The sequence below is a fragment of the Hydra vulgaris genome, chromosome 12, assembly GCF_038396675.1.
Source record: "Hydra vulgaris chromosome 12, alternate assembly HydraT2T_AEP".
NCBI classification, from domain to species: domain Eukaryota; kingdom Metazoa; phylum Cnidaria; class Hydrozoa; order Anthoathecata; family Hydridae; genus Hydra; species Hydra vulgaris.
Genome location: NC_088931.1, coordinates 32,813,213 through 32,834,611, shown reverse-complemented (window position 1 = coordinate 32,834,611; position 21,399 = coordinate 32,813,213). Strand labels below are relative to the sequence as shown.

The 21,399-nt window shown below is 29.8% G+C and overlaps 1 protein-coding gene, 1 long non-coding RNA gene and 1 other non-coding gene across 3 annotated transcripts; 1 reads left to right on the top strand and 2 right to left on the bottom strand.

Moving 5' to 3' along the window:
- The first annotated feature begins 6,238 nt into the window (after window positions 1-6,238).
- LOC136087721 (uncharacterized) lies at window positions 6,239-7,160 on the top strand. Its single transcript, XR_010642008.1, has 2 exons — window positions 6,239-6,328; window positions 6,962-7,160. It is a non-coding gene; the product is annotated as an uncharacterized LOC136087721 (long non-coding RNA).
- Window positions 7,161-8,165: 1,005 nt separating this feature from the next.
- trnay-gua (transfer RNA tyrosine (anticodon GUA)) lies at window positions 8,166-8,255 on the bottom strand. The gene is given in 2 exon segments: window positions 8,166-8,201; window positions 8,219-8,255. It is a non-coding gene; the product is annotated as a tRNA-Tyr (tRNA).
- Window positions 8,256-19,812: 11,557 nt separating this feature from the next.
- Window positions 19,813-20,301, bottom strand: LOC136088072 (uncharacterized). Its single transcript, XM_065811726.1, has one exon. It carries the CDS (start codon window positions 20,299-20,301, stop codon window positions 19,813-19,815), a length of 489 nt encoding a protein of 162 aa, XP_065667798.1.
- Between the last annotated feature and the right edge of the window lie 1,098 nt (window positions 20,302-21,399).

Genomic DNA, 21,399 nt, shown 5'->3' with positions numbered 1-21,399 from the left:
TTATACAAAAAATATTGATATTTTCTTCAAACACGTTTTCTTTGCCGTTAGTACATGTTACCTAAGTTAAGTGTTTGGTGCCTGGCTGGTAGGAATTACTGTACAGTGATTTGCCCCTAGGCAGCGAGTACTGTACAGTGTTTGTTACCTTTCGGTACGGCTAACTGTACAGTTTAGGCTATCGTTAAGTCAATCCTGCCTACTACACCGGGTGAATAAAAAAAAGCAGCTGCTTTACTCAGTAATTGTTCAGCTTTACGTGTAGAAAAACTTTAGCAATTTTACTTTAACTTTAGTTCACGTAAAGCTGAACAATTACTCAACGTTTTTGGAGTAAATTGCTTAGATTTACGTGAATAAAAATTTGACCGAATTTGCTAAAATGTTTTATTCGCGTAAAGCTGAACAATTACTACAAAAACGCTGAGTAAAAGTAATTGCTTTTTTTATTCACCAGGCCTATTAAATCTTGAAGTTTGAAATATTTTTACAATATATTCCGCAAATTACACATGTTCTAAGTTCCGTAAAGCGCTTAGAATAAATTAAAGGTTTTACCATTTCATTTTTTATTTTTAATATTCTGATATACTCCCAACAAGGCTGCAAGCCTTCACTATTAAGTTGGAAATTACTAGAAAAAAAAGAATAAAAAAAAAGGAAACAGTTGACAGAAGACTTAAAAGGTTGTAGGTTGTATGAGTCAGGAAAATATGAAGAAAGGAGAGAGTTCTAAAGTGTTGAAGTGCGGGAAAGAGAACAAGATGAATAAAAGTTTTTAGAGCATGCAGGAACTGTAAAAGAATGAGACTTTGCTGAATAACGAGTCAAGTGAGAATGAGTTTTAGTTAATGGAACTAGAGATGATAGCTCCTTTGAGCAGCGACCATGATAGTATTCGTAGAGAAGAGAAAGAGATACAACTTTACGACGATGGGAAAGAGGCTCAAGCTTAGCAGATAAAGCGGGTCCAACTATGTTTACAATGCGTTTTTTGATCTTGTCCAGAAGAGAAAAAGCATAGTTAGAAGAACCAGTTCAAACATGACAACATTATTCCATATAGGGACGAATAAGAAATTTGAGAATGGAATAAAGAGTAAAAAAATTACGAGATAAAGAGAAGCAACCTTAACAGATGCTAGTTTAGTAATCAATTGTATATATGTTTTTTATGAAAGGTCAGTAGTAAACGATAATCCAAGAAGACGTAAAAAAGAAGACTATGTGAGAGGGTAGCTATTCATTAATATAGGAATGTCGACAGTATTGTAATGGTTGTTTGCAGTAAATAACTGAGTTTTGTGGGAGTTAAAATTTACAAGCCACTACAAGCCCCAATCTGTTACAGAAGTGAGATCAGATTTAAGATTAGCTGCCTGTTTATACTCCTGCCTTGTCAAAAAGAGAAGACTTTTTGCCAAGACAGGAGTATAAAGTTGAGAATTCAGCAAAAAGAGCTACTTTATAAGTAAAGTTGTTAGGATGATCATTAATGTAGATAAGAAACAAAGCAGAATCAAAGATAGATCCTAAAGTGCCTCAGAAGTTACTGGAAATGTAGAAGAGTGTTAGCCTTATACGGCTGGCTATCGAGGATTGCCAGTCGTAGAGCGAGAGGATCGAAAACTATACAGATTGTCTAACAGTAAGTTATTTGACTCAAGATGGGATAAGAGAAATTTGTTAATCATAGACTCAAAGATGATGACAGAAAGAAAACTGATTGGACGATAGTTGGAGGGGTCAGAATGTTCACCAGAGTTTTTGAAAGTTGGAACACCAGATGCCATTTACCAGCAAGTAGGAAATTAAGATTCAGTGTCTAGCAATGGGTAAACCTATTTAATTGGAATGGAAGGAAGAGAACGGCCAAAAGATTCAGGAGTCGAATTTGAAGAAAAGTTATTGGCAAACAATTCTGCTTTATCCTTGGAAAAAGAAATAAGATTAGTCCCATGAATGAGAGATGAAACGTTAGACCTACCCTTGTTAATGACGCTGTCGAAGATCTTCCAAAAGTCTCTAGAACCTAACTTCTAAGATAGAATACAAGATTTAGTGAACTGAGAATAATGAAGCTTAGCATAAGATATCGTCTTTTTACATTAATTTCTTGCAACAACAATTAACCGCTTGTTCTCAAGAGTTCTTTTGAAAAAGATGAAAAAAAAAATGATAACAATTAGATATAGTAGCTGCACAAGAAGGTGAAACCCATGGGTAGAATAAGGCTTGACTTGGAACCGACGAGAAGGAATAAAAATTTCCATTCCTGTCTGAATCCAAGAGATTACGTAGGAGACACATCAGCTGAGAGAGAAAAGACATCAGCCTAAGGAATGTCACAAAGTAAATCACAAAAAGAATCCCAGTCAGCTTTAGAGTACTTTGAATAAGAAGTACGAGATGAAAGATTTATAAAGATTATTGCATGGTCAGAAATTCTTAAGGGAGAAAAAGGAGAAACAGAACTCAAGCTAAGATTAGAGACAAGACATAAATCAAGGAGTGAAGGTAAAATGATTATTGTTGTCATGAAAACAAGTCACAAAGTTGTCTAACTCAAACTATCTGAGTTAGTGATTGAAAAATGCATTAGTTACAGGTTTTAGTGTAGTTAGGGTCAGTGGCGTTAGAGCCAGACCATTCAGTGTGGTGAGCATTAAAGTCACCAATAACAACAATATTAGCAGAGGGGTAAAGAAAAATTTGGTCTGTTTAATCAGAAATAACATCTAAAAAAGTACAGTTTTGAAAAGAAGGAGAACAGTAAAAAAAAAGAGAAAAGTGATACAGTGAAGAGGTGGTAAGAGGAAGCACATAAAAGAATGGTCAATGGATTCGAACCTGATTTTACGATAAATAAGTGAGTTGATGCCTATGAATACCCCTAAGCCAAACATGTGACTTACTAAGAACTGAAGAAGAAGTAGCAGAATTTAAATTGGTCTCACTAAGAGCAAGCAATTCTGATGATTTTTGCATGAGCTAAGATTCAACTGATAGAAGACTGCTTTGAAGACCTCGATTATTTGTAAAAGATATATTAAAACAGTTAGGTAATGGGGATGATTTTTTATGTTTAATTTTTTTGTTACTTTTGGCATGATTTAAGTTTAAATAGAACTTGACTCATTAATGGATAGAGCACGGCCTCCTAAGCTATATGCTATGCAATCGTCTCAGCCCTGTTAATTAACCCTAAGTTGTAACATAGGGCTCCTTGTGTATCCTCGACAATGAGCACCAAAAGCAATAAAACTATTATTTTTGCAAATGATACAAACTTATTCTCAAAAACAATCGAACTTGTCAACAATAATTGAAAACCTATTTAAAAGAACAAATATTGAGATAAGAAAACTAAACATATGATTTAAGACAAATAAATTATCATTAAATATTGAAAAAAACTAAATACATACTATCTCACTCCAATAAACAAAAAAGTAAGATACTCCAATTTCTTCAAACAATTAATATAGAAACTATAACTATCAAAGTAATAATAAGAACAAATAAATAATAGAACTCAGAATACCAAATTTTTAGGGGTTTTGATTAATGAAAATATTTCTTGGAAAACCCACGTTAGTTATACAAACACACAAATATCTAAAAATATTGGTTTACTCTACCAAGTAAGACTATGGTTGTCATAAAATAATCTTAAACTTATTTACTTTTCTTTTATATATACCTACCTTATGTATGCCAATATAGCAAGTGGCAGTACTCACAAATCAAAGTTTATATTTACGTCAAAAACATGCATCAAGACTTGTGTACAACCAAGACAATTTTACTCATGCTTAGCCCTTATTGGAACAAATGAAAGCACTAAATATCTTTCAAATAAATATATGTAAAAATATTGTATTTATGTCTAAATACAAAATAGATCTGGTGTTAGAGCATTTTACGACAAACTTTAAAAAAAAATACTCGAACAAATATAATACAAGATCGACAGCAAAATTTAAATTACCATTTAAAACAAAAAAGCTCTCAAGATTCTCGATTTGATTTCAATATTTATACAAAAAAATACTAATAGCAAAAGTTGCGAATTTTCATATTCGCATACAAAACCAAAAAAGATATTTTTAACACAAGAAGAATTAATTTTGGTAAACTACTTGCTAGATGCTGCAAATGTACATCATGGATTTACATTAAGAAAAATCAGATATTTTGCATATGAGTATGTTGTAGCAAATCATAAAAAAATTGAACATTCATTGATGTAAAATAAATGTACTGGTGAATAATGGCTGCGAGAATTTTGCAAGAGATATAATAATAAATTATTTCTAGGTAAACCACAGCTTACAAGTCTTGGTAGATCTTCTGTATTCAATAGAGAAACCGTAAGAATTGTATATAAAAATTAAAAAATGTTTAAGAACGTTACAATTTTGAACCATTAAAATTTTGGAACTGTGATGAAGCAGGTATTTTCACAGTCCATGTACCATCAAAACTCTAGCTCCAAAAGGCAAAAAATAAATAGGGAGCGTGACTTGTGCTCAGCTAGGCAGTAATGTAATAATGATTGTAGCCGTTAATACAATAAATATCATCCCATCATTACTTGTATTTCCACACGCTAAATTTAAAAACTACATTTTAAATAATTGTCCTCCTAGAAGTGTTCGAGCAGCTAATAAGTCTGGATAGTCAAATAAAGTAATTTTTGTGCCGTTTCTTGAACATTTTATTTGTAGTGTAAGAACATCAATTGAAATACTATCTTTTATTGATAGATAACCATGTGAGACATGTAAGCATTTCTGTTATCAAAAAAAATTGGGCATAGTTTTAATGGCTTTTTATTTTCACACAACCCATAAAATGCAATCTCTCGATTGTGGTGTTTTTGAACCACTTAAAACTTTTTTTAACAACGTCATAAATAATTGGATAATATCACCGGTTACAATTTATGATATATCTTACCTTATTGGTTGAGCTTATCATCATGATTTTGTACCAAATAATATTGTAAACAGTTTTAAATGTGCTGGGTTTTATCCATTTAATAAAAATATTTTTACTGATATTGACTTTTTAGCTGCAAATGTTACTGATAGGCCAAAAGTGAATATATGCATTTCAAATGATAGTATCGATGCTAAAAACGCTCCTGCCAGTTAACCATCAACATTGCTTATTTTTTGAGGGAAACGGCTTCTGTGATTTTACCATCGACATCATTTATTGTTTTACCTGAAATAGTACGACCTCACCCCAAAGCGAAATTAATAAAAAAAACTACTACAAAAAGGGAAAATCGCATATTTTAACTAATACACCTGAAATTAAAGTTATTTTAAATTAAAAATAACCAACAATGTAAAAAGTCCTTTTCAAGAAAAAAGAAATAAAATAGCAAAACAGATTATTTTTAGTCTGACACGTGTTTAAATGATGAAAGTTCTGACACGTGTTTAAATGATGAAAGTTCTGACACGTGTTTAAATGATGAAAGTTCTTACACGCGTTTAAATGATAAAAGTTATGATGAAATTAATTGTGGAGTAAATATACTTGATAATGAAAGTAAAATTGTTTTGTAAAATTGTCAAGTATTATGAATCATTTATAAGCAATATGAAGTTGTTAAGACTGATATTGTTTATAAATGATTTTTAACTTCTTAACTTTTATAACTTCTCTTATATATTAAAAATAAATAGCAGCTTTTGTATAGTTTACAAAATTAGATATCTTAAGAAATCAGGAGACTTTTGTAATAAATTTATACAAGATTCACAAATTTATGCGAGAGGATGATAATATTTATGGTGCAAAACTTGAAGATGACCTTTTTTTAAGTAATGGACAATATGGATAAAAAAAATTCTCTATATTTTATAGAACAATAACAAATATTCCCAATATCGCAAAAATGCGGTAAAAAGTATATTTCTGGCTAACACTCTTGGGCCGTATTCTCATTTCTCCGTTAAGCTTAACGGAGCGTTAGTCGAAAATTTCTTTCAAATTACATTAATAAAAAATTTATTTAAAATTATAATTTTTTAAACATAAATGTTTTATGTTGGTATAAGTTTTATTTTAACGAATTTATATAAATTTTCGTCAATTCTTTAATTAGAAATATTGTAATGAAATTTCAGACAAAAGCTCCGTTAAGCTTAACGGAGAGATGAGAATACGGCCCCTGGCAGATAGTATAAGTTAAAAAAATATACTTTTGCTCTTTTTTTTTAGGTAAAATAATGAAAATAACTATATATTATTAGAAAACATGTTTTGTTCAATTAAATCGCATTCAAAGTTTTGGGCCTAATCATCCCGTGTAAGTAGCATTTAAACTAAAGAAAATATGTGACATAACTGATTTCATTTAAAAAAATAAAATTACTGATTTCATCTTAAAAATAAAATCACTTAATTCATATAAAAAATAGTAATGCTGACAGAGTATCGTAACTTCAATATATAACTCTTTGCAAGATTGTAAGGATTTATTTTTCTGATTTTTTTTTTTAAACAATTAGGATTGTTTACAAATAGTTACATATATTTGTTTTTTACTGACATGAGGTTAGCCTGAGGTTTTTTTATAATATATGACAAGCTTAAATATTAAAAAGATCAAAACATTTCGTGAACTTTTAAAAATAGTATTTCGGTTAAAAGAACAACATGCATATGTCAAAAGTGCATCGTACGTGTTGTACCTTTGACCAATTGACTTCTTTTTTAAAACGCAGAAAAATGATACTTCTTGGTCAAGTGAAAAAAAGGTCTTTAGTATAATTTTGGCGCAAAATATGAAAAAATATCACAAAGTTTGAATCGTTTAAATTTGTTCAAAGGTACAACAGATTCTCCAACATATATTTCTCGGTAAAAATCTTTTTGAAAACGGAAAGTTACGGTGATTAACGATTTATTATTAATTATTAATCCATTCATTAATTGGTAGATTTTGTAAAGGATCAAGGAAGTACAAGACGGTAAAGGTTTGAGATCAAAACACCAATCTTCAAGACCGAGACCAAGACAGTTGAATATGAGTCTCGAGACCAAGACTTTAGTCTCGAAATCTACATCTCTGGATTAATCTATTATTGTTTATCTGATTGTGTATTTTGTTTGTATATTTTAATAAAAACTGTGTTTAATGTTCTGTTAGAAAACTGCGGTAGTGTCAATACATTTCCAATTATGTGAACGGATTAAAGTTGCAAGTTTAGTTTGCTATACCCACTTTCCTTATACTAATAAATGAATAATTTTCCTTTTACTGATTCAGTGATTAATTCATTATTAAGATTGGAGGACAAACAATTAAAGTTTTAGTTAAAAAGCATTTTTAAAACGAATTTATTGTTTGTTAAATTTTCTTCAAAGATTGCTGAATGAGTGTTTTTATGATTTTGTTTTGAACTAAGTTATAAAGGTTTACTACGTATGGGATTTTCTACTTTTAATTTTTATTTTTGTACCATAGTTGTTTTTTTGTTTTACTTAACTTAATAATGTCAAATTTGATCCACTTTTGATGCTTTATTTTTTGTATTTTGATGTTTAAGGTATGAGTTTAGCACTTAGTCTATGATATATATAAGGTCTAATATTACTTAAAGTGGTGCCCCAAGAAATACAAAAATTATTCTACACAAAACAGTCTAATCGTAACTATTAAAAACTCTCTCGTAGTTACCTTTTCAGCTTTTTTTTTTAAAGCCTAATTTTGAGAATAGAAATTGATGTATAGGGTGCGGTTTCTCAATGAGCGGTTCCATTTGAGCAGTAACATGGGCAGGATTTTTTTTGATGTTACAGATATGATACTTTCAGGGGTTGTGTAAACTCTAAATTTAAGTTCATATTTCTGTCAAATGAGAATATTTTGATAAAAACCGTAGTGATTGGAGGGAACGAAATAAACTATAACTTATTTACGCACTTACCTAGCTATTTACAGGCGTACCTAGATTATTACGGCTAACTACTTTTACACACCATCCTGGACAAAACGCTGTGATAAGCGTTATTAAAAATTTTAGAGCCCAATATATTTGCAAGTTAATCCGCACGCAACACTATGATGTTTTGTTCAAAAAGATGTTATATTAAAAAAATGCAAGTAATGAAAAACATGTATAGAAAGAAAAAAAATCACATCCACCGAGCCGGATTTGAACCAGCGACCTAGAGATATCGACAACTTCGCGTTCTACAGTCTCCCGCTCTGCCAACTGAGCTATCGGTGGATGTAAAGTTATGCAATTATAAGTTTGATAAACTAATTTTTTTTTTTTAATTTGATTTCTATTATTAGAAGAAACCAACTAAATGAAGTTGTCGGTAAAATGCGAACTCGTACCAGGTAAAAAGCAAACAATTTTGCCAATCAAATCATTATACTTTAAGGACCATAAATATTTTTTAAACTTAAACATAATTAAATAGTAAATTATTATTGCATACATTGTGAATCGGAGGAAATGGAGAGGGAAAGCTCTCCTTACTCAATTTTTTTTTTTATGTCTGTTTCCTAAATTAAAACGGTTCTAGGAAAAAATCCCCCTGAAAAATAATCCCCCAAGAAAAAATCCCCCGCAAAAAATAAAATTTTTAAAAAAATATTATTTTTAAATTGATAGATTGCCTGGCCCTAACCAAAACCCTCAGTCGATATAAACCCTCAGTCGGTACTCCTTACGCGTTCTACCTATTTGTCAGTCGATGTATTTAGAGAGCCTATATACTCAGAGAGCGGACATACGGAAAACGGCGGCCATGTTTTTGCCAAACTAGCGTATGACACATGAATTCAAGTAAAATCAATTGAAACTTAAAAACATAATAAAAAACAATTAAACACAATTTTATTTTAAACAAAAACAAAAGATTTTAAAAAATAAAACTTTTTATATATTTTTTTCAAAACAATTTTTTGACAAAAATTTATTTGGCAAATTACTTAAAAAAAACAGCAAAAAAATAGTTGTAATCTACAAAATAACTTGACAAAGGTTTTACAATTTTTTTTATAAATTAGTTCTTAAGTTGAACTTAAACTTTTAGTGCCAATGCATGCATTGCCATACTCTTGGTGCCAAATTCACAAGAACTTTTTTTATTTCTTTTCTTTTTACATAATAAACGCTTTTTTTTAAGGCTAAATATTTTAAGTCTAAATGTTATAAACCTGTTTTGTAGCTTCAATTTAATTTGATGACAAATAAGATACAAAGTTAAACTTTTAATTTGTTCATCAGAATTAATTTTCTCTTTAAGCATAGTATTACAATTCTTTTGGGAAACAAGGTATGACTTAAATGATCTGAATATTAACTCCATTTGTAAAAAAAAATGCAAAAGTTGTTTCATTTGCAAAAAATAAATTTCCCACTTTGTGCTCTTTGTCTAAAACAAACTTTGCATAATCAGCATTTACTCTATTTTTAGAACCTAGAGATTCAAAATAAATTGTGCAAATTTTTTCAACTTTTTTAACTCTAGAAATTATGCACCCTGCAATATTAAACAAACAATTTTTCTCAGCATCACTTAGGATTAAGCTGGAGGTTTTATCAATCTTAAGCCACAGCAGAGAGAGTGCATTGTGTTACCCAATCTTTGGGTAACACAATGCACTCTCTCTGCTGTGGCTTAAGCACCTTATTATTGACTATATCAAGAAAACCTGATAAGAATTGACGGTCATCTATATCATAACTGCCCTTTGAAGATTTTTTTAAAAATTGGGCAACGCAAATAAGTTTCAAGTTATTTTTGAATTGAAGAGCAGTAGGAACTACTTGTTTTGCACGTACCAGTGAAAAAAGATTTTCTAAGCAGTCTTGGGTAAACTTATTTTGCAAGTTAATAACTGATGTTGTTGATAATATAACACCAAATTGAATAGGTTTCCACATTATTTTTCCACTTTGGCTTAATACTTTTAAACCACGAAATATCTCTATGACCTCATTTAAGAACGTTATTGTTTCATTGTAAACTTTGTTATTTTTCATACTAAGAGCCATACCAGGGTTTCAAGAAGTCATTAATGTAAACCATTTATCAATAATTCCTATAAACCAAGCAGTTGTGAGCATAGAATCGTCTTTTATTTCATTTGCAATAAATTTTAATCCGCAACTTACATCATGATTTATAACAAATGTCGCTCTTGATACTTTCATTTTGTTGAAATGTTTCTCATCAAGATGATCTGATGTAAGTTTATAAGCAAACTTCAAATCCATTCCTTCTTGATAGTCTACAAGCTTGTTAAGGTGTTTTGAATCTATAATTGGCGATTGAAGTTTATACTTTTCTTGAATCTTAGCCGTTATTATGAAATGTTTATTACATAAAAGAGATGTTCTTATATTCTTTAATAAATGTGGCACATCTGCTAAAAAATCAATAGTACGAGTTGGATCACATGGGTGTTTAATTGAACTAGAAATAATGCCACTTTTAGTACAGCTAATATTAAAAGATTTCCACATTCCCTGGTTGATGGCACCCATATCAGAAGTAACACTATTAATTTTTAATCCTATTTCTTCAGTACAATTTATTATAGATAGGACAATGTTTTTTAAAACACCCCCATTAACAGAACTTCCAGTATAATAATATGCAACAGTTAGTTTCCACCTTGTAGATATTCCTCCAAGCATAAAAACTAAAGCATGGTTAGCTTGACCATAATGTTCAGGTAATGTAACAAATCCATAATAAGAGCTTGTAGATGTGTCATAGTCAACACTTTCAGTTATAGACATTTCATCTAAAATTAAAATACATTCTTTTTCGTGAATTTTCATAACATCAACTTTAGTTTTCATAAAGTCAAAGACTTCTGTCAAAATGCCACTTTGGAATTTTAGACTTTCTAATCTTCGTTGTAGGGTACGTAATGATGGATATGGTAAATTTAAACGAAGTAAGTTTTCATAACCACTTTGACCACATGTAAATTTGAGTTCTAATGCTTCATTTATAGCATCATTTGACCATTTAATGAATTTCGTATTTTTTCTACTAAGGGATAAAATTTGATCTTCTTTAAATATTGTTTTGAGAACACTAAATTTATCTCTCTTTTTAAAATTATGCTTTTGAATAGCATTTATTCTTGCTTTAGATTTTAAAATGTTTATCTTTTTCGTTTGAATAATGACTTTTTTTTCTAATTTCTCCAATTTTGCATTTAAATCTTGTATAAGTGAATTTTTATCAACGTCAGTAGCAAAAAGTGATTCAGATACTTCATTGTTATTTACTTCAATCAAAATATTTTCCACGACTTCTTCACTTTCTATACAACTAATTTTCATTTTTTTTGGTATTGGAAAGCGCTTGACCGGATTTTTTCGCTTATGTTTTGGACTAACGTGGTTAAAGATAGTAGGAATGGCATTAAGTTTGAATTTACTTGATCCATCTTCTCTGGTCTTTTCCCATTGATCAGCATCAAAATGTGCCTAAATAAAAAAATTGAACGAACATTATGTATTTTTTTTGATTCTACAATAAATTATTCTTAGGATGAATTACATAATATTTTGTTATGCTTACTTCACATAAAAAGCTTGTGTTTGTAGGTATCCAGTTAAGTCGTTTAACTTTAGAAGTCCAAATATTATTTGGACTTCTAAACAGAGGGCTATTTGAAATAGCCCTCTGTTTTTCATTTCTCGGGAAGCATTTCATTAAAAATCCTTTCTCGGGTCTGTTATGGCAGGCTACTGCAGCACAACCAGGCATACTTTTACCTTTTAGGTCAAATATTATAAAAAGTTTTGTTGTAGTTTTTACTCTCAGTTAGTTTTTTTTGGCAAAAACATGGCGTCTAAAATTAAAAAAATCAAACAACCAATCAAAAACGATCACACGAATGTCCGCTCTCTGAGTATATAGGCTCTCTAGGTTAATCCAACTATGGACCGCTTTCAAAATGCCAGCAGCGACATTTCAGATAATGGTCCGCAACCGGCATGTTTGCTGGGTTAAGGATTTAATTGGAAAAAATAATTACAACAAAAGCACGCTGTCAATAAATATTTTAATTAATAGAAAGTTAGTTTATGAAAAATCAATTATAGCTGAAGAACTAAACAACTACTTTGTTAATATTGGCCCAAATTTGGCCTCTAAAATTCCTAATAATTCCATTCCATTCGATTCATACTAAAAAACTTATGATAAATTTATGGATGAAACTGATTTAAAACTGAGTGAGTTAAGAACTGCTTTTAACAGTCTCAAAAGTAAAAAAAGTGAAGATTTTGATAAAATTAGTGTCGATATTGTTTAAATCAGTATTTGACGTCATTGAACCTTCTTTATTTCACATTTTCAATCTCTCATTAAAGTCAGGTATTGTTCCTGACAAGTTAAAAATTGCCCGTATTACGCCAATTTTTAAATCTGGAGATAAGTCAAATATTTTAACTTACAGGCCTATATCAATATTAACATGTTTCTCAAAATTGCTAGAGAGAATAATGTATCACAGACTTTATAATCATCTAACTGAGAATGATATGTTGTATTGCAAACAATTTGGCTTTAAAAATAAACATTCTACTGAACGCGCAGTAGTTGAAATTTCCAATGCGTTACTAATATTTTTGGATGCTTTTATTTAAAATAAGTCTATATATATATATATATATATATATATATATATATATATATATATATATATATATATATATATATATATATATATATATTTAAAATCTTATCGGTTTTCGGCAGAATGAGAATAAAAATCCAAAATGCAAAAAACAAAGAATGCAGACAAAAAGAAGTTTTTAATTTTTTAATTTTATTGCAATACACATAAATATAGGTACACGATTTGCTAAATAGGTAATATATAGTCGTTCAAGTGTTGATAAATAAGCCTATTATTTGTTTTTGTGTTTTTGTTATTGCCGTTGTTTTTGAGTTATTTAGAGTTTTTTGAGTTATTAGATTATTAGTTATTAAACATTGGTTTCGGAACAAAGTTAGTTTTATACATAGTTTTAAATGTTTTGGGGTTAATAAAAATTCATAAAGATGTGAGTGTTTAAAATGAGATCTTTTAATAACGTTTTCAGAGTATTTAAGTTATTTGATTTTTCCAGTTGAGTATTTATTGATATTAATTTGTTATATAGGTAAGGACCACAGTACGAAATGGAAAAGTGCGAGAGATTAGTTTTTTGAAAAGGTACATTGAAGTTTCCCGTTCCTCTGGTATGGTATCTATTTTTGCTATTTTGGAAAAAATTCTTTAAAAAGTAAGAAGGAACAAGTCCAAGTTTATATTTGAGCATAAATAACAAATTTTAAAATATATTGATTTGATATACATTTAATGCTTTCAAATTTTTTAAAATTGGCTCAGCATGCGAGAGTCTATCCTTATTAAAAACTATTCTTGCAGCATGTTTTTGTTTTCGATATAGTGTGGTTAGTTTGGATCTATGAGTACTCGCCAATGCAACATTAGCGTATATGTAGTAGCTTTGTATAAACGAGAAGTATAGAAACTTTAAATTATCAGGAGACAGTGTAGAACTAGCTTTATAGAGGATACCAGTGTTTTTTGATATTTTGGTATTTAATATATCTATATGTGATTTCCATGAGATGTTCTCATCAATAAGTATCCCTAGAAATTTAGCTGCTTGTGTTCTCTATATTTCTTTAGTATCTATATTTAGCGAAGGTAAATCGGATGGTATTTTTTTAAGGTTAGAATGAAAAAGAATGTATTTGGTTTTTCTGTGTTTAGCGATAATTTGTTAGATTTAAACCAACTGTTTATTTTTTCAAGTTCAGTATTTGTAGTTTCATAAAGTTCTGTAATTGATGAGGATGCATAAAATAAGTTGGTATCGTCCGCAAACATTATGAAATCCAATTTACTTGAGGCTTTAGGAAGATCGTTTATGTATATTAAAAACAAAAGAGATGCAATAATGGAACCTTGGGGGACACCGCATTTTTTTTTGAGTAATTTTGAAATTTTTTTTCCATGAGCAATAACATATTGTTTTCTGTCTAGTAAAAAATTTTTGAACCAGTTTAGTGCAACACCTTTTATCCCATATTTTTCCATTTTCCTAATTAAGATAGCGTGATCTACTGTGTCAAATGACTTAGATAAATCAACAAAGACTTCAAGGACGTATTTTTTGTTTTCAAAGGAGTCATTTATATTATTTATTAGATCAAGAATTGCGTGTTCGGTTGAATGTTGCTTTTGGAAGCCAAACTGTTTTTCATTTAGAATTTTGTTTTTTGTTTGATATTCATACAGTTTTTTGTATTCTCTCCAAAAGTTTTGAAAATACAGGAAGCACTAAGATAGGTCTGTAGTTATTTAGTGTAAATGCATCACCGGTTTTTAATATTGGTATTAGCTTAGCTATTTTTAATTTATTCGGTACGGATCCTGTAATAATTGAAGATTTAAATATTTCATAGATTGGTTGTTTTATCTCCGGAAACACATTTACAACAATATAGCTACAAATGTCGTCTATCCCAGGGGCCTTATTCGTCTTAAGCGAGTTTTTTGCAATTTCTAGTTCTTCATGGTTTAGTCCAGAAAAAATATTTAAACAGAAATGTTGGTTTGTGATATAGGTTTCGATGGAGATATCAGGGCATTGAATTTTCGAAGCCATATTAGGGCCTATGTTTGGAAAAAAGCTATTGAAGTTTTCAGCGATAAAAGTTTTGTCGATATATTCAGTTTCGTTAACGATAATTTTATCGGGTAAATTATTTGATTTAGTATAGTTTTTACCAATTATTTCTTTTAATATGTTCCAGGTTTTTTTAATATCACTTTTGCTTTTTTGTAGTTGTTTTGAATAATATACATTTTTTTTGAATTTTTTCTAATTTTTTCAAATAAATTTTTGTATTCCTTGTATGTAGTTAAGGTAGTTTCGTTTCTGTTTTTTAAATACTTGATATAGAGTTTTTGCTTTGTTTCTGATGATTTTCTAATCCCGTTAGTTATCCATGGACAGTTTAAATAATTTAGCTTTATTTCTTTCTCTTCAACAGGGAAATGTTTATTGTAGTGATCTAGAAAAATATTTATGAATAAAAAACTACGGAGTGAAGAATAAAAACTTACTTTAGTTCAAAGATTATCTGTCAAACAGAAAGCAATTTTTATACTATGATCAAACAAATACAATTCCATACTCCATAACTTGCGGGGTTCCTCAGGGAGAAATCTTAGGACCCCTTTTATTCCTGTTGTACATAAACGACTTATACTTATCAACAAATCTTTTAGACCTAATTTTGTTTGCTGATGATTCTAATCTTTTTTTTTCTCACAGAGATGTTAAATCACGTTTTAAAATAGTTAACAAACAGCTATGTAAAGTTAGTGAGTGGTTTGAAAGTAATAAACTTTCACTAAATGCGGATAAAACAAAATATATACTTTTTCATAAAGTAAGTAAATCTGAAAATATTCCTATTAATTTACCAAATCTTAAAATTAATAACACTTTTATTAAAAGAGAATCATTCATAAATTTTTTAGGAGTAAAATTGGATGAAAACTTACTGTGGTATTCACATATAAAGAGTATTGAAAAAAAAATCTCAAAAAATATTGCAATGATGTTTAGGGCTAAACCGTTTCTAAATAAATCATCCTTGAAAAAATTGTATTTTGCCTTTATCCATAGTTATTTGTCTTATTGTAATATTGTGTGGGGTAGTACTAACCATACAAAGCTAAAGAAACACTACAACAAACAAAAACATGCGTGCAGAATAGTATTTGGAGCCGACAGAAGTGTTCCTTGCGAACCACTTCTACGTGTGCTCGGTGTTTTAAATGTGTATAAACTTAATTTACACCAAGTTTTATTATTTATCTTTAAAACAAAAAATGGATTATCTCCAAAAATATTTCAATCTTATTTTAATAAAATTAACCATAAATAATCAACAAAGTTTTCAGATAACAATTTTATTGTTCCAAAATATAAATTAAAATTAACTTCCTATTCAATTAAATACCGCGGACCTAATCTGTGGAAAAAGTTTCCAGATATTATATATTCCAGATTAACAATAAACTGACTACATTAGAGCAATTTAAGTACGAATCAAAACGATAATTATTATTCATGGATATTTCCAACTTTAAATGTTTATTTTAAACTAAAAACAATCATATAAAAAATAAATTTAATTATATCAGTGATTAATTTAAATTAATACAAAATATTTAAAATAAATATATATATATATATATATATATATATATATATATATATATATATATATATATATATATATATATATATATATATATATAAAATATCACTGATGATGTTAATAATTTATCAAGTGATTATATTAATTATGAAATTTCATTTCTTGTTGTCTTTTATCCTCAAGAAATTTTATTTTTTTGACTTTTTTATTTTTTATTAATATATTTGTTAAACATTTTAGCAATTGTCTTCAACACTTCTTAAAAAAAAAAAAAAAAAAAAACTATTTTTTTATTTCTAATTATATTAGTTATTTTCGGTTTTCATTTCTATTTGTTATTTTTAAAAATATTTTTACGTTACGGTAATGTAGAATTTATTGCTATTATTTTTTTTTTTAAATGGGGCTCGGCGATAAGACTGAATACGCCTTCTTCTTGCTCCAGCCAATAGTTTATATAAATGAATTTGCAATGTAAACATTTTTAAACGGCAAAATAAATAATAAAAAAAAATTAAAAAAAAAAAATGTGATTGTGGGGAGAGGGAAGGAAAAGCTGAAGAGGCCACAACCATTATTTCGCCGGAGAATGGGAGGGGGGGGGGGGGTCAGTATGACCCTAAAACGAGCCTGGCAGAGAGTGGCACTTTTCACCAAAATTTTAGAAAGTTTTGATATGGATCAGTTCTTTTCTATCAAAATTACTCTTGACGCTGAAGATCCTGAGAGAAAAAATCCAAGAATGTTATAAAATTGCAACATGTCTAGATGACATTTACTTGATGCCGATAACATTAACAGAAAAGCAGCTATAGAAAGGTTTTAGTAATTGTTAGCAAATTGCAAGCAAAACAGTCAACGATTACACTAATTACCAGAGGTAAATCTTCGATCTTGAAAGAGAGGTAAATCTTCGATCTTGAAAGAGCTCGACAAGTGTAAAAGTAGAAAACAAAAAAGTCAGAAGCGACATTTATTACAAGAAAAATGAATTACAGCAAACATGTAAAAAAATTGATAAAAATCAAATACATTACTTTCTAACAGCTGCAGTAATATGGTGCTTCTACAGTTGCTTAATACTGAAAAACTTTTTGCTTCTTGTTCAATGAAAAATCATTCCTCTAATACAGAAAATACATTGAATGATAAACCTTTACGTTTACTTCATGATGAGACAATCTGGGTGGAGACTACTTTAAACTCATACGCAAAAAACGAAAACCAAAATAGAGTCACTTATGCTAAAAAAATTCGAATGGTACCAAAGAATAAAGAAAAAGGTATCGAACCGATTGATGTTAAGCTTAACCGTGAAAATAAATACAATCGTTCATTTAGAGAAAAGATAAAAGATATAATCCTAAACCCTGATGTTTGGGACAATAATATTATTGTTAAATCATTCAAAATGCACCTTGATACCTCAAGAAGCGAGGTACCACGATGCATTCCGTATAATGGTATAACGGAACTATGTAGAGAACACCTCGACATAGTGCCATTAATGCACCGCACTGATAACAATCCTCTCAAAAATCCTCTCCTTTGCTAGGCATTAATTTTACTCAAATCAGATACCAAATTTTAATTTAAAAATGAAAACCAAGTGATTAGAACCTTTGAAAATATTTCTTTTTGTGCATAAGTTACATGACCATAAGTTTTAAATCAATAAGAAAACAAAACTTATAATTTCTGAAACAAGTCCTACTTCAAGCAGGGTTATTTAAATAACGGAACTTCAAATATCTTTAAAATAAATTAAAACATCTAAAATTCTTTATTAGTTATTTTACTTTAAAAATAACTTCATCTTAAAATCTACAGATGTAGTTGCACAGATGTTACTACACTTAGATAATTTAAAAGATGTAACTACATCTGTAATATTCATTCAATTTTTGCACAGATGTTATACAGACACCAATAAAATTTCAGATATTGTTGGTCAGATGATATTATACCTTATTATATTTACGGATGTTGTTGGACAGATGTTATTAGACATAGCAAAAACTGATGTTGTTACCCTAACCCAAAATAATTTCTGTTGCTGATAAACTTTAGTCACAAGAAAAGTAAAACCATACTATAATATCATTTTACATCTGTTTTTATGATGCCTTTTTTTTTCAATCGTTTAACTTTTTTTTGCTTTGACTTTTTTCAGTAACAAAAAACTAGAAATTAATTTATGCCCTCCGTATTGTGTTGTTATTTAAGTTAGTGTGTTAGTTAATTAAGTTATATGAAGCCACAGTCTTGTTAAACTCATCATCAGTTGAGTATATGCATCAATACTCAACTCGGATGACAGCCATTTTTGTGTGGCATTTACGGTAAATTATGAGCTGTAGTAACTACGATGACTGAAAACTGTCCAGTGGTTGTTTAAATTTATCAACTGATGTTGCCTCGATAACATTATCTGGCGAAGCATTCTAGTCATTGACTACACGGTTGTTAAAAAACCTATGTCTGATTTTGCAGTTCCTGACAACCTCGCGATAAAATCTGATTCAATGTTGAGCTCTGGATGCTATGCTGCAGGACATTACATTGCCAATCAATAAGGTTTATATTTTTGAGAAGCTTATATTTTTGAATAAGATCGCCTCTATTCCGTCTGTCTTCAATAGTAGTTACTTTTATGATTTTACATCGAGTTTTGTAGTCTTTATTTTTCAAAGCCTGAGGAACTTTCGTTGCGTTGCGTTGTACCTTTTCAATTTTTTTTTGTCACTATCAAGTTAATGGTTCCAAGCTTGTATGGAAAACTCCAGATGTGGTCTAATATATGCAGTATAATTTTTTTTCCAAATGTCAATGTCTCTTGATACAAACGTATGTTTAAGAATTTCAAGCATATTATTTGCTTTGTTTGCAGCTATATTGCACTGTTGAGCATATTTAAGATTCTCGGAGATTAGAATTCCGAGATCTTTTTCGGAATTTGTGACTTCTAAAACTACTCGATTGGTTGTGCCGTCATTTTTGATTTCATTCATAATATAATCAAATTTTATTGTTCCAGATTTTACATGCATAACTTTTATACGCTTATTTTTTTACATTTAACTCCATTATCCAGGTTTGCTTCCATTTAACAATCTCGTCTGGATCGGATTGTCTTCATCATTTCCGACAACTAGCTCGGTCTTCATCATTTCCGACAACTTTCATGAGTTTTGTGTCAATTGCATACATTTTGCAAATGGCTGATTTGACATGAATTGGCAGGTCATTAACAAATATGACAAAGAGCGTTGGTCCTAACACAGAATCTTGGGGAAACCCGCTAGTTACATCAATCAAGTCAGATTTTGAATCTCCAAGTATAACACGCTGCTTGCGGTTTGTTAAGAAGGCTTTTATCCAGATTAGAAGATTGCCATTTATACCTCACATTTCAAGGTTTTGCAGCAATCTTACTTGCGAAACTTTATCGAATACGTTTGCAAAGTCAAGAAAAATTTGGTCGACTGGTTTTTTCTTTGATTTGCTATGAGTCAAAAAGTCCATTGTTTCTAAGAGATTTGTGATGCAAGTCTATTTTGAAATAAAACCATATTGAGTTTTGGAAAGCAATTTGTTATTTACCAAATGATCGATTATGACTTGTCTAACTATTTTTTCCATACGTTTACATGGAACAGAAGTGAGCGATATTGGCCTGTAAATGGCTGAGTCTGTTCTGCTACCTTTTTTATAAATAGGTGTAACATCAGCTCTGAGCCAAGATGCTGGAACCTTTCCAGACTTTATTGAAAGTTGAAAAATCAAAGTTAACGAAACTGCCATTGATGTGGCACATTCTTTTAAAACAAACGGAATAATGTTATCATCGCCAATTGACTTATTTCCATCAAGCATATTTAGGTGTTTGAGAACAATGTTTCGGTCAATTGTTATATCCGAAGTTAAAACATTTGTTTTGGATGCAAAAAGTTTTCGTGGTTGAGACAGGGGATCCTTTGTAAAAAATGATTGAAATTGGTTGTTGATAATGTTGACTTTTGTTACTCCATCTTTGCTCATTTGATTTGAATCTGAGGTTAACGCTAATATTTGATTGCTCACTATCCGTTTACTATTAATATAGTCTTTTTGGATTGTGCTTGTCGTTAGCTAGCTCTGACTCATTGACACGTAATGCTCATTTGGTGTTTTTCTTTACCTCCTTTTTAACATTAGTATACTCCGTGATGTGCGCTGCATTTTTCCACCTTGAGTTTGCATTTTTGTACCAGAGCTCTTTTTTTAGTCTAATTAGCTTCATTAGCTTATTTGCGACCCAGGGTTGCCTTTTTTTGGCAGTAGCACAAATCTTCGATATCATTTCCTTCCAACCGTTTTTTATCTGAGCTGTTGTTGGCAACTCTAAAAAAAAAATTTTTTTAAAGTTTGAAATCTAAACGAGTAAAGTTAAAAGTAATAATAATAATAATAAAGTCTTTTTTATTTGTATCTATTGTATTTTATATGTATTTTTTGCATATATTACATTGTGATGTAACGAAAAAGGGTAATTTAACGAGGTAACTTAACTATTATAACTTTTATTTTATATTTTGAAGGGGCTTGGCGATAAGACTGAAATTGTCTTCTTCTTACCCAGCCGTATATTTACATTTTATGATAAATAATTTTGTAAATTTTTCTTTTTGGTGAAATACATAATAATAAAAACCATTAATTCCTTTGCTCAAGAGCCACGCTGTTAATTGCTTCGATACATAGCAACGTGCGCGAGTTGCTTAAAGAAAATTTATTGTGGAATTTCAAAATAAGTCTCTAAATTTTAGTTTTAAATACCTTATAGAGCATTTAGAATTCATTTTAAGGAAGAAAGTATAACTTTCTTCTGCCCTGTTTGCAACTAAAGCAACCCAAGGCCATGCATGACCAGACCCCAAGTCATTACATGCGTGCTATTATTGGCAGTGTTTTAGATGTATTTGAGATTGAATGGTCAGAACCACTGGTGCAACGCACTAACATTTGACCTCTACCTATCAGTAAAAAATTGCTTTCATCCAACCACATGATAGCCCATTTTATTTTTTCTGAATGGTTATGTCTACCAGCAAATGCAGATCTTTTCTTAACCATAGCGACCGCAAGCAATAATATTTG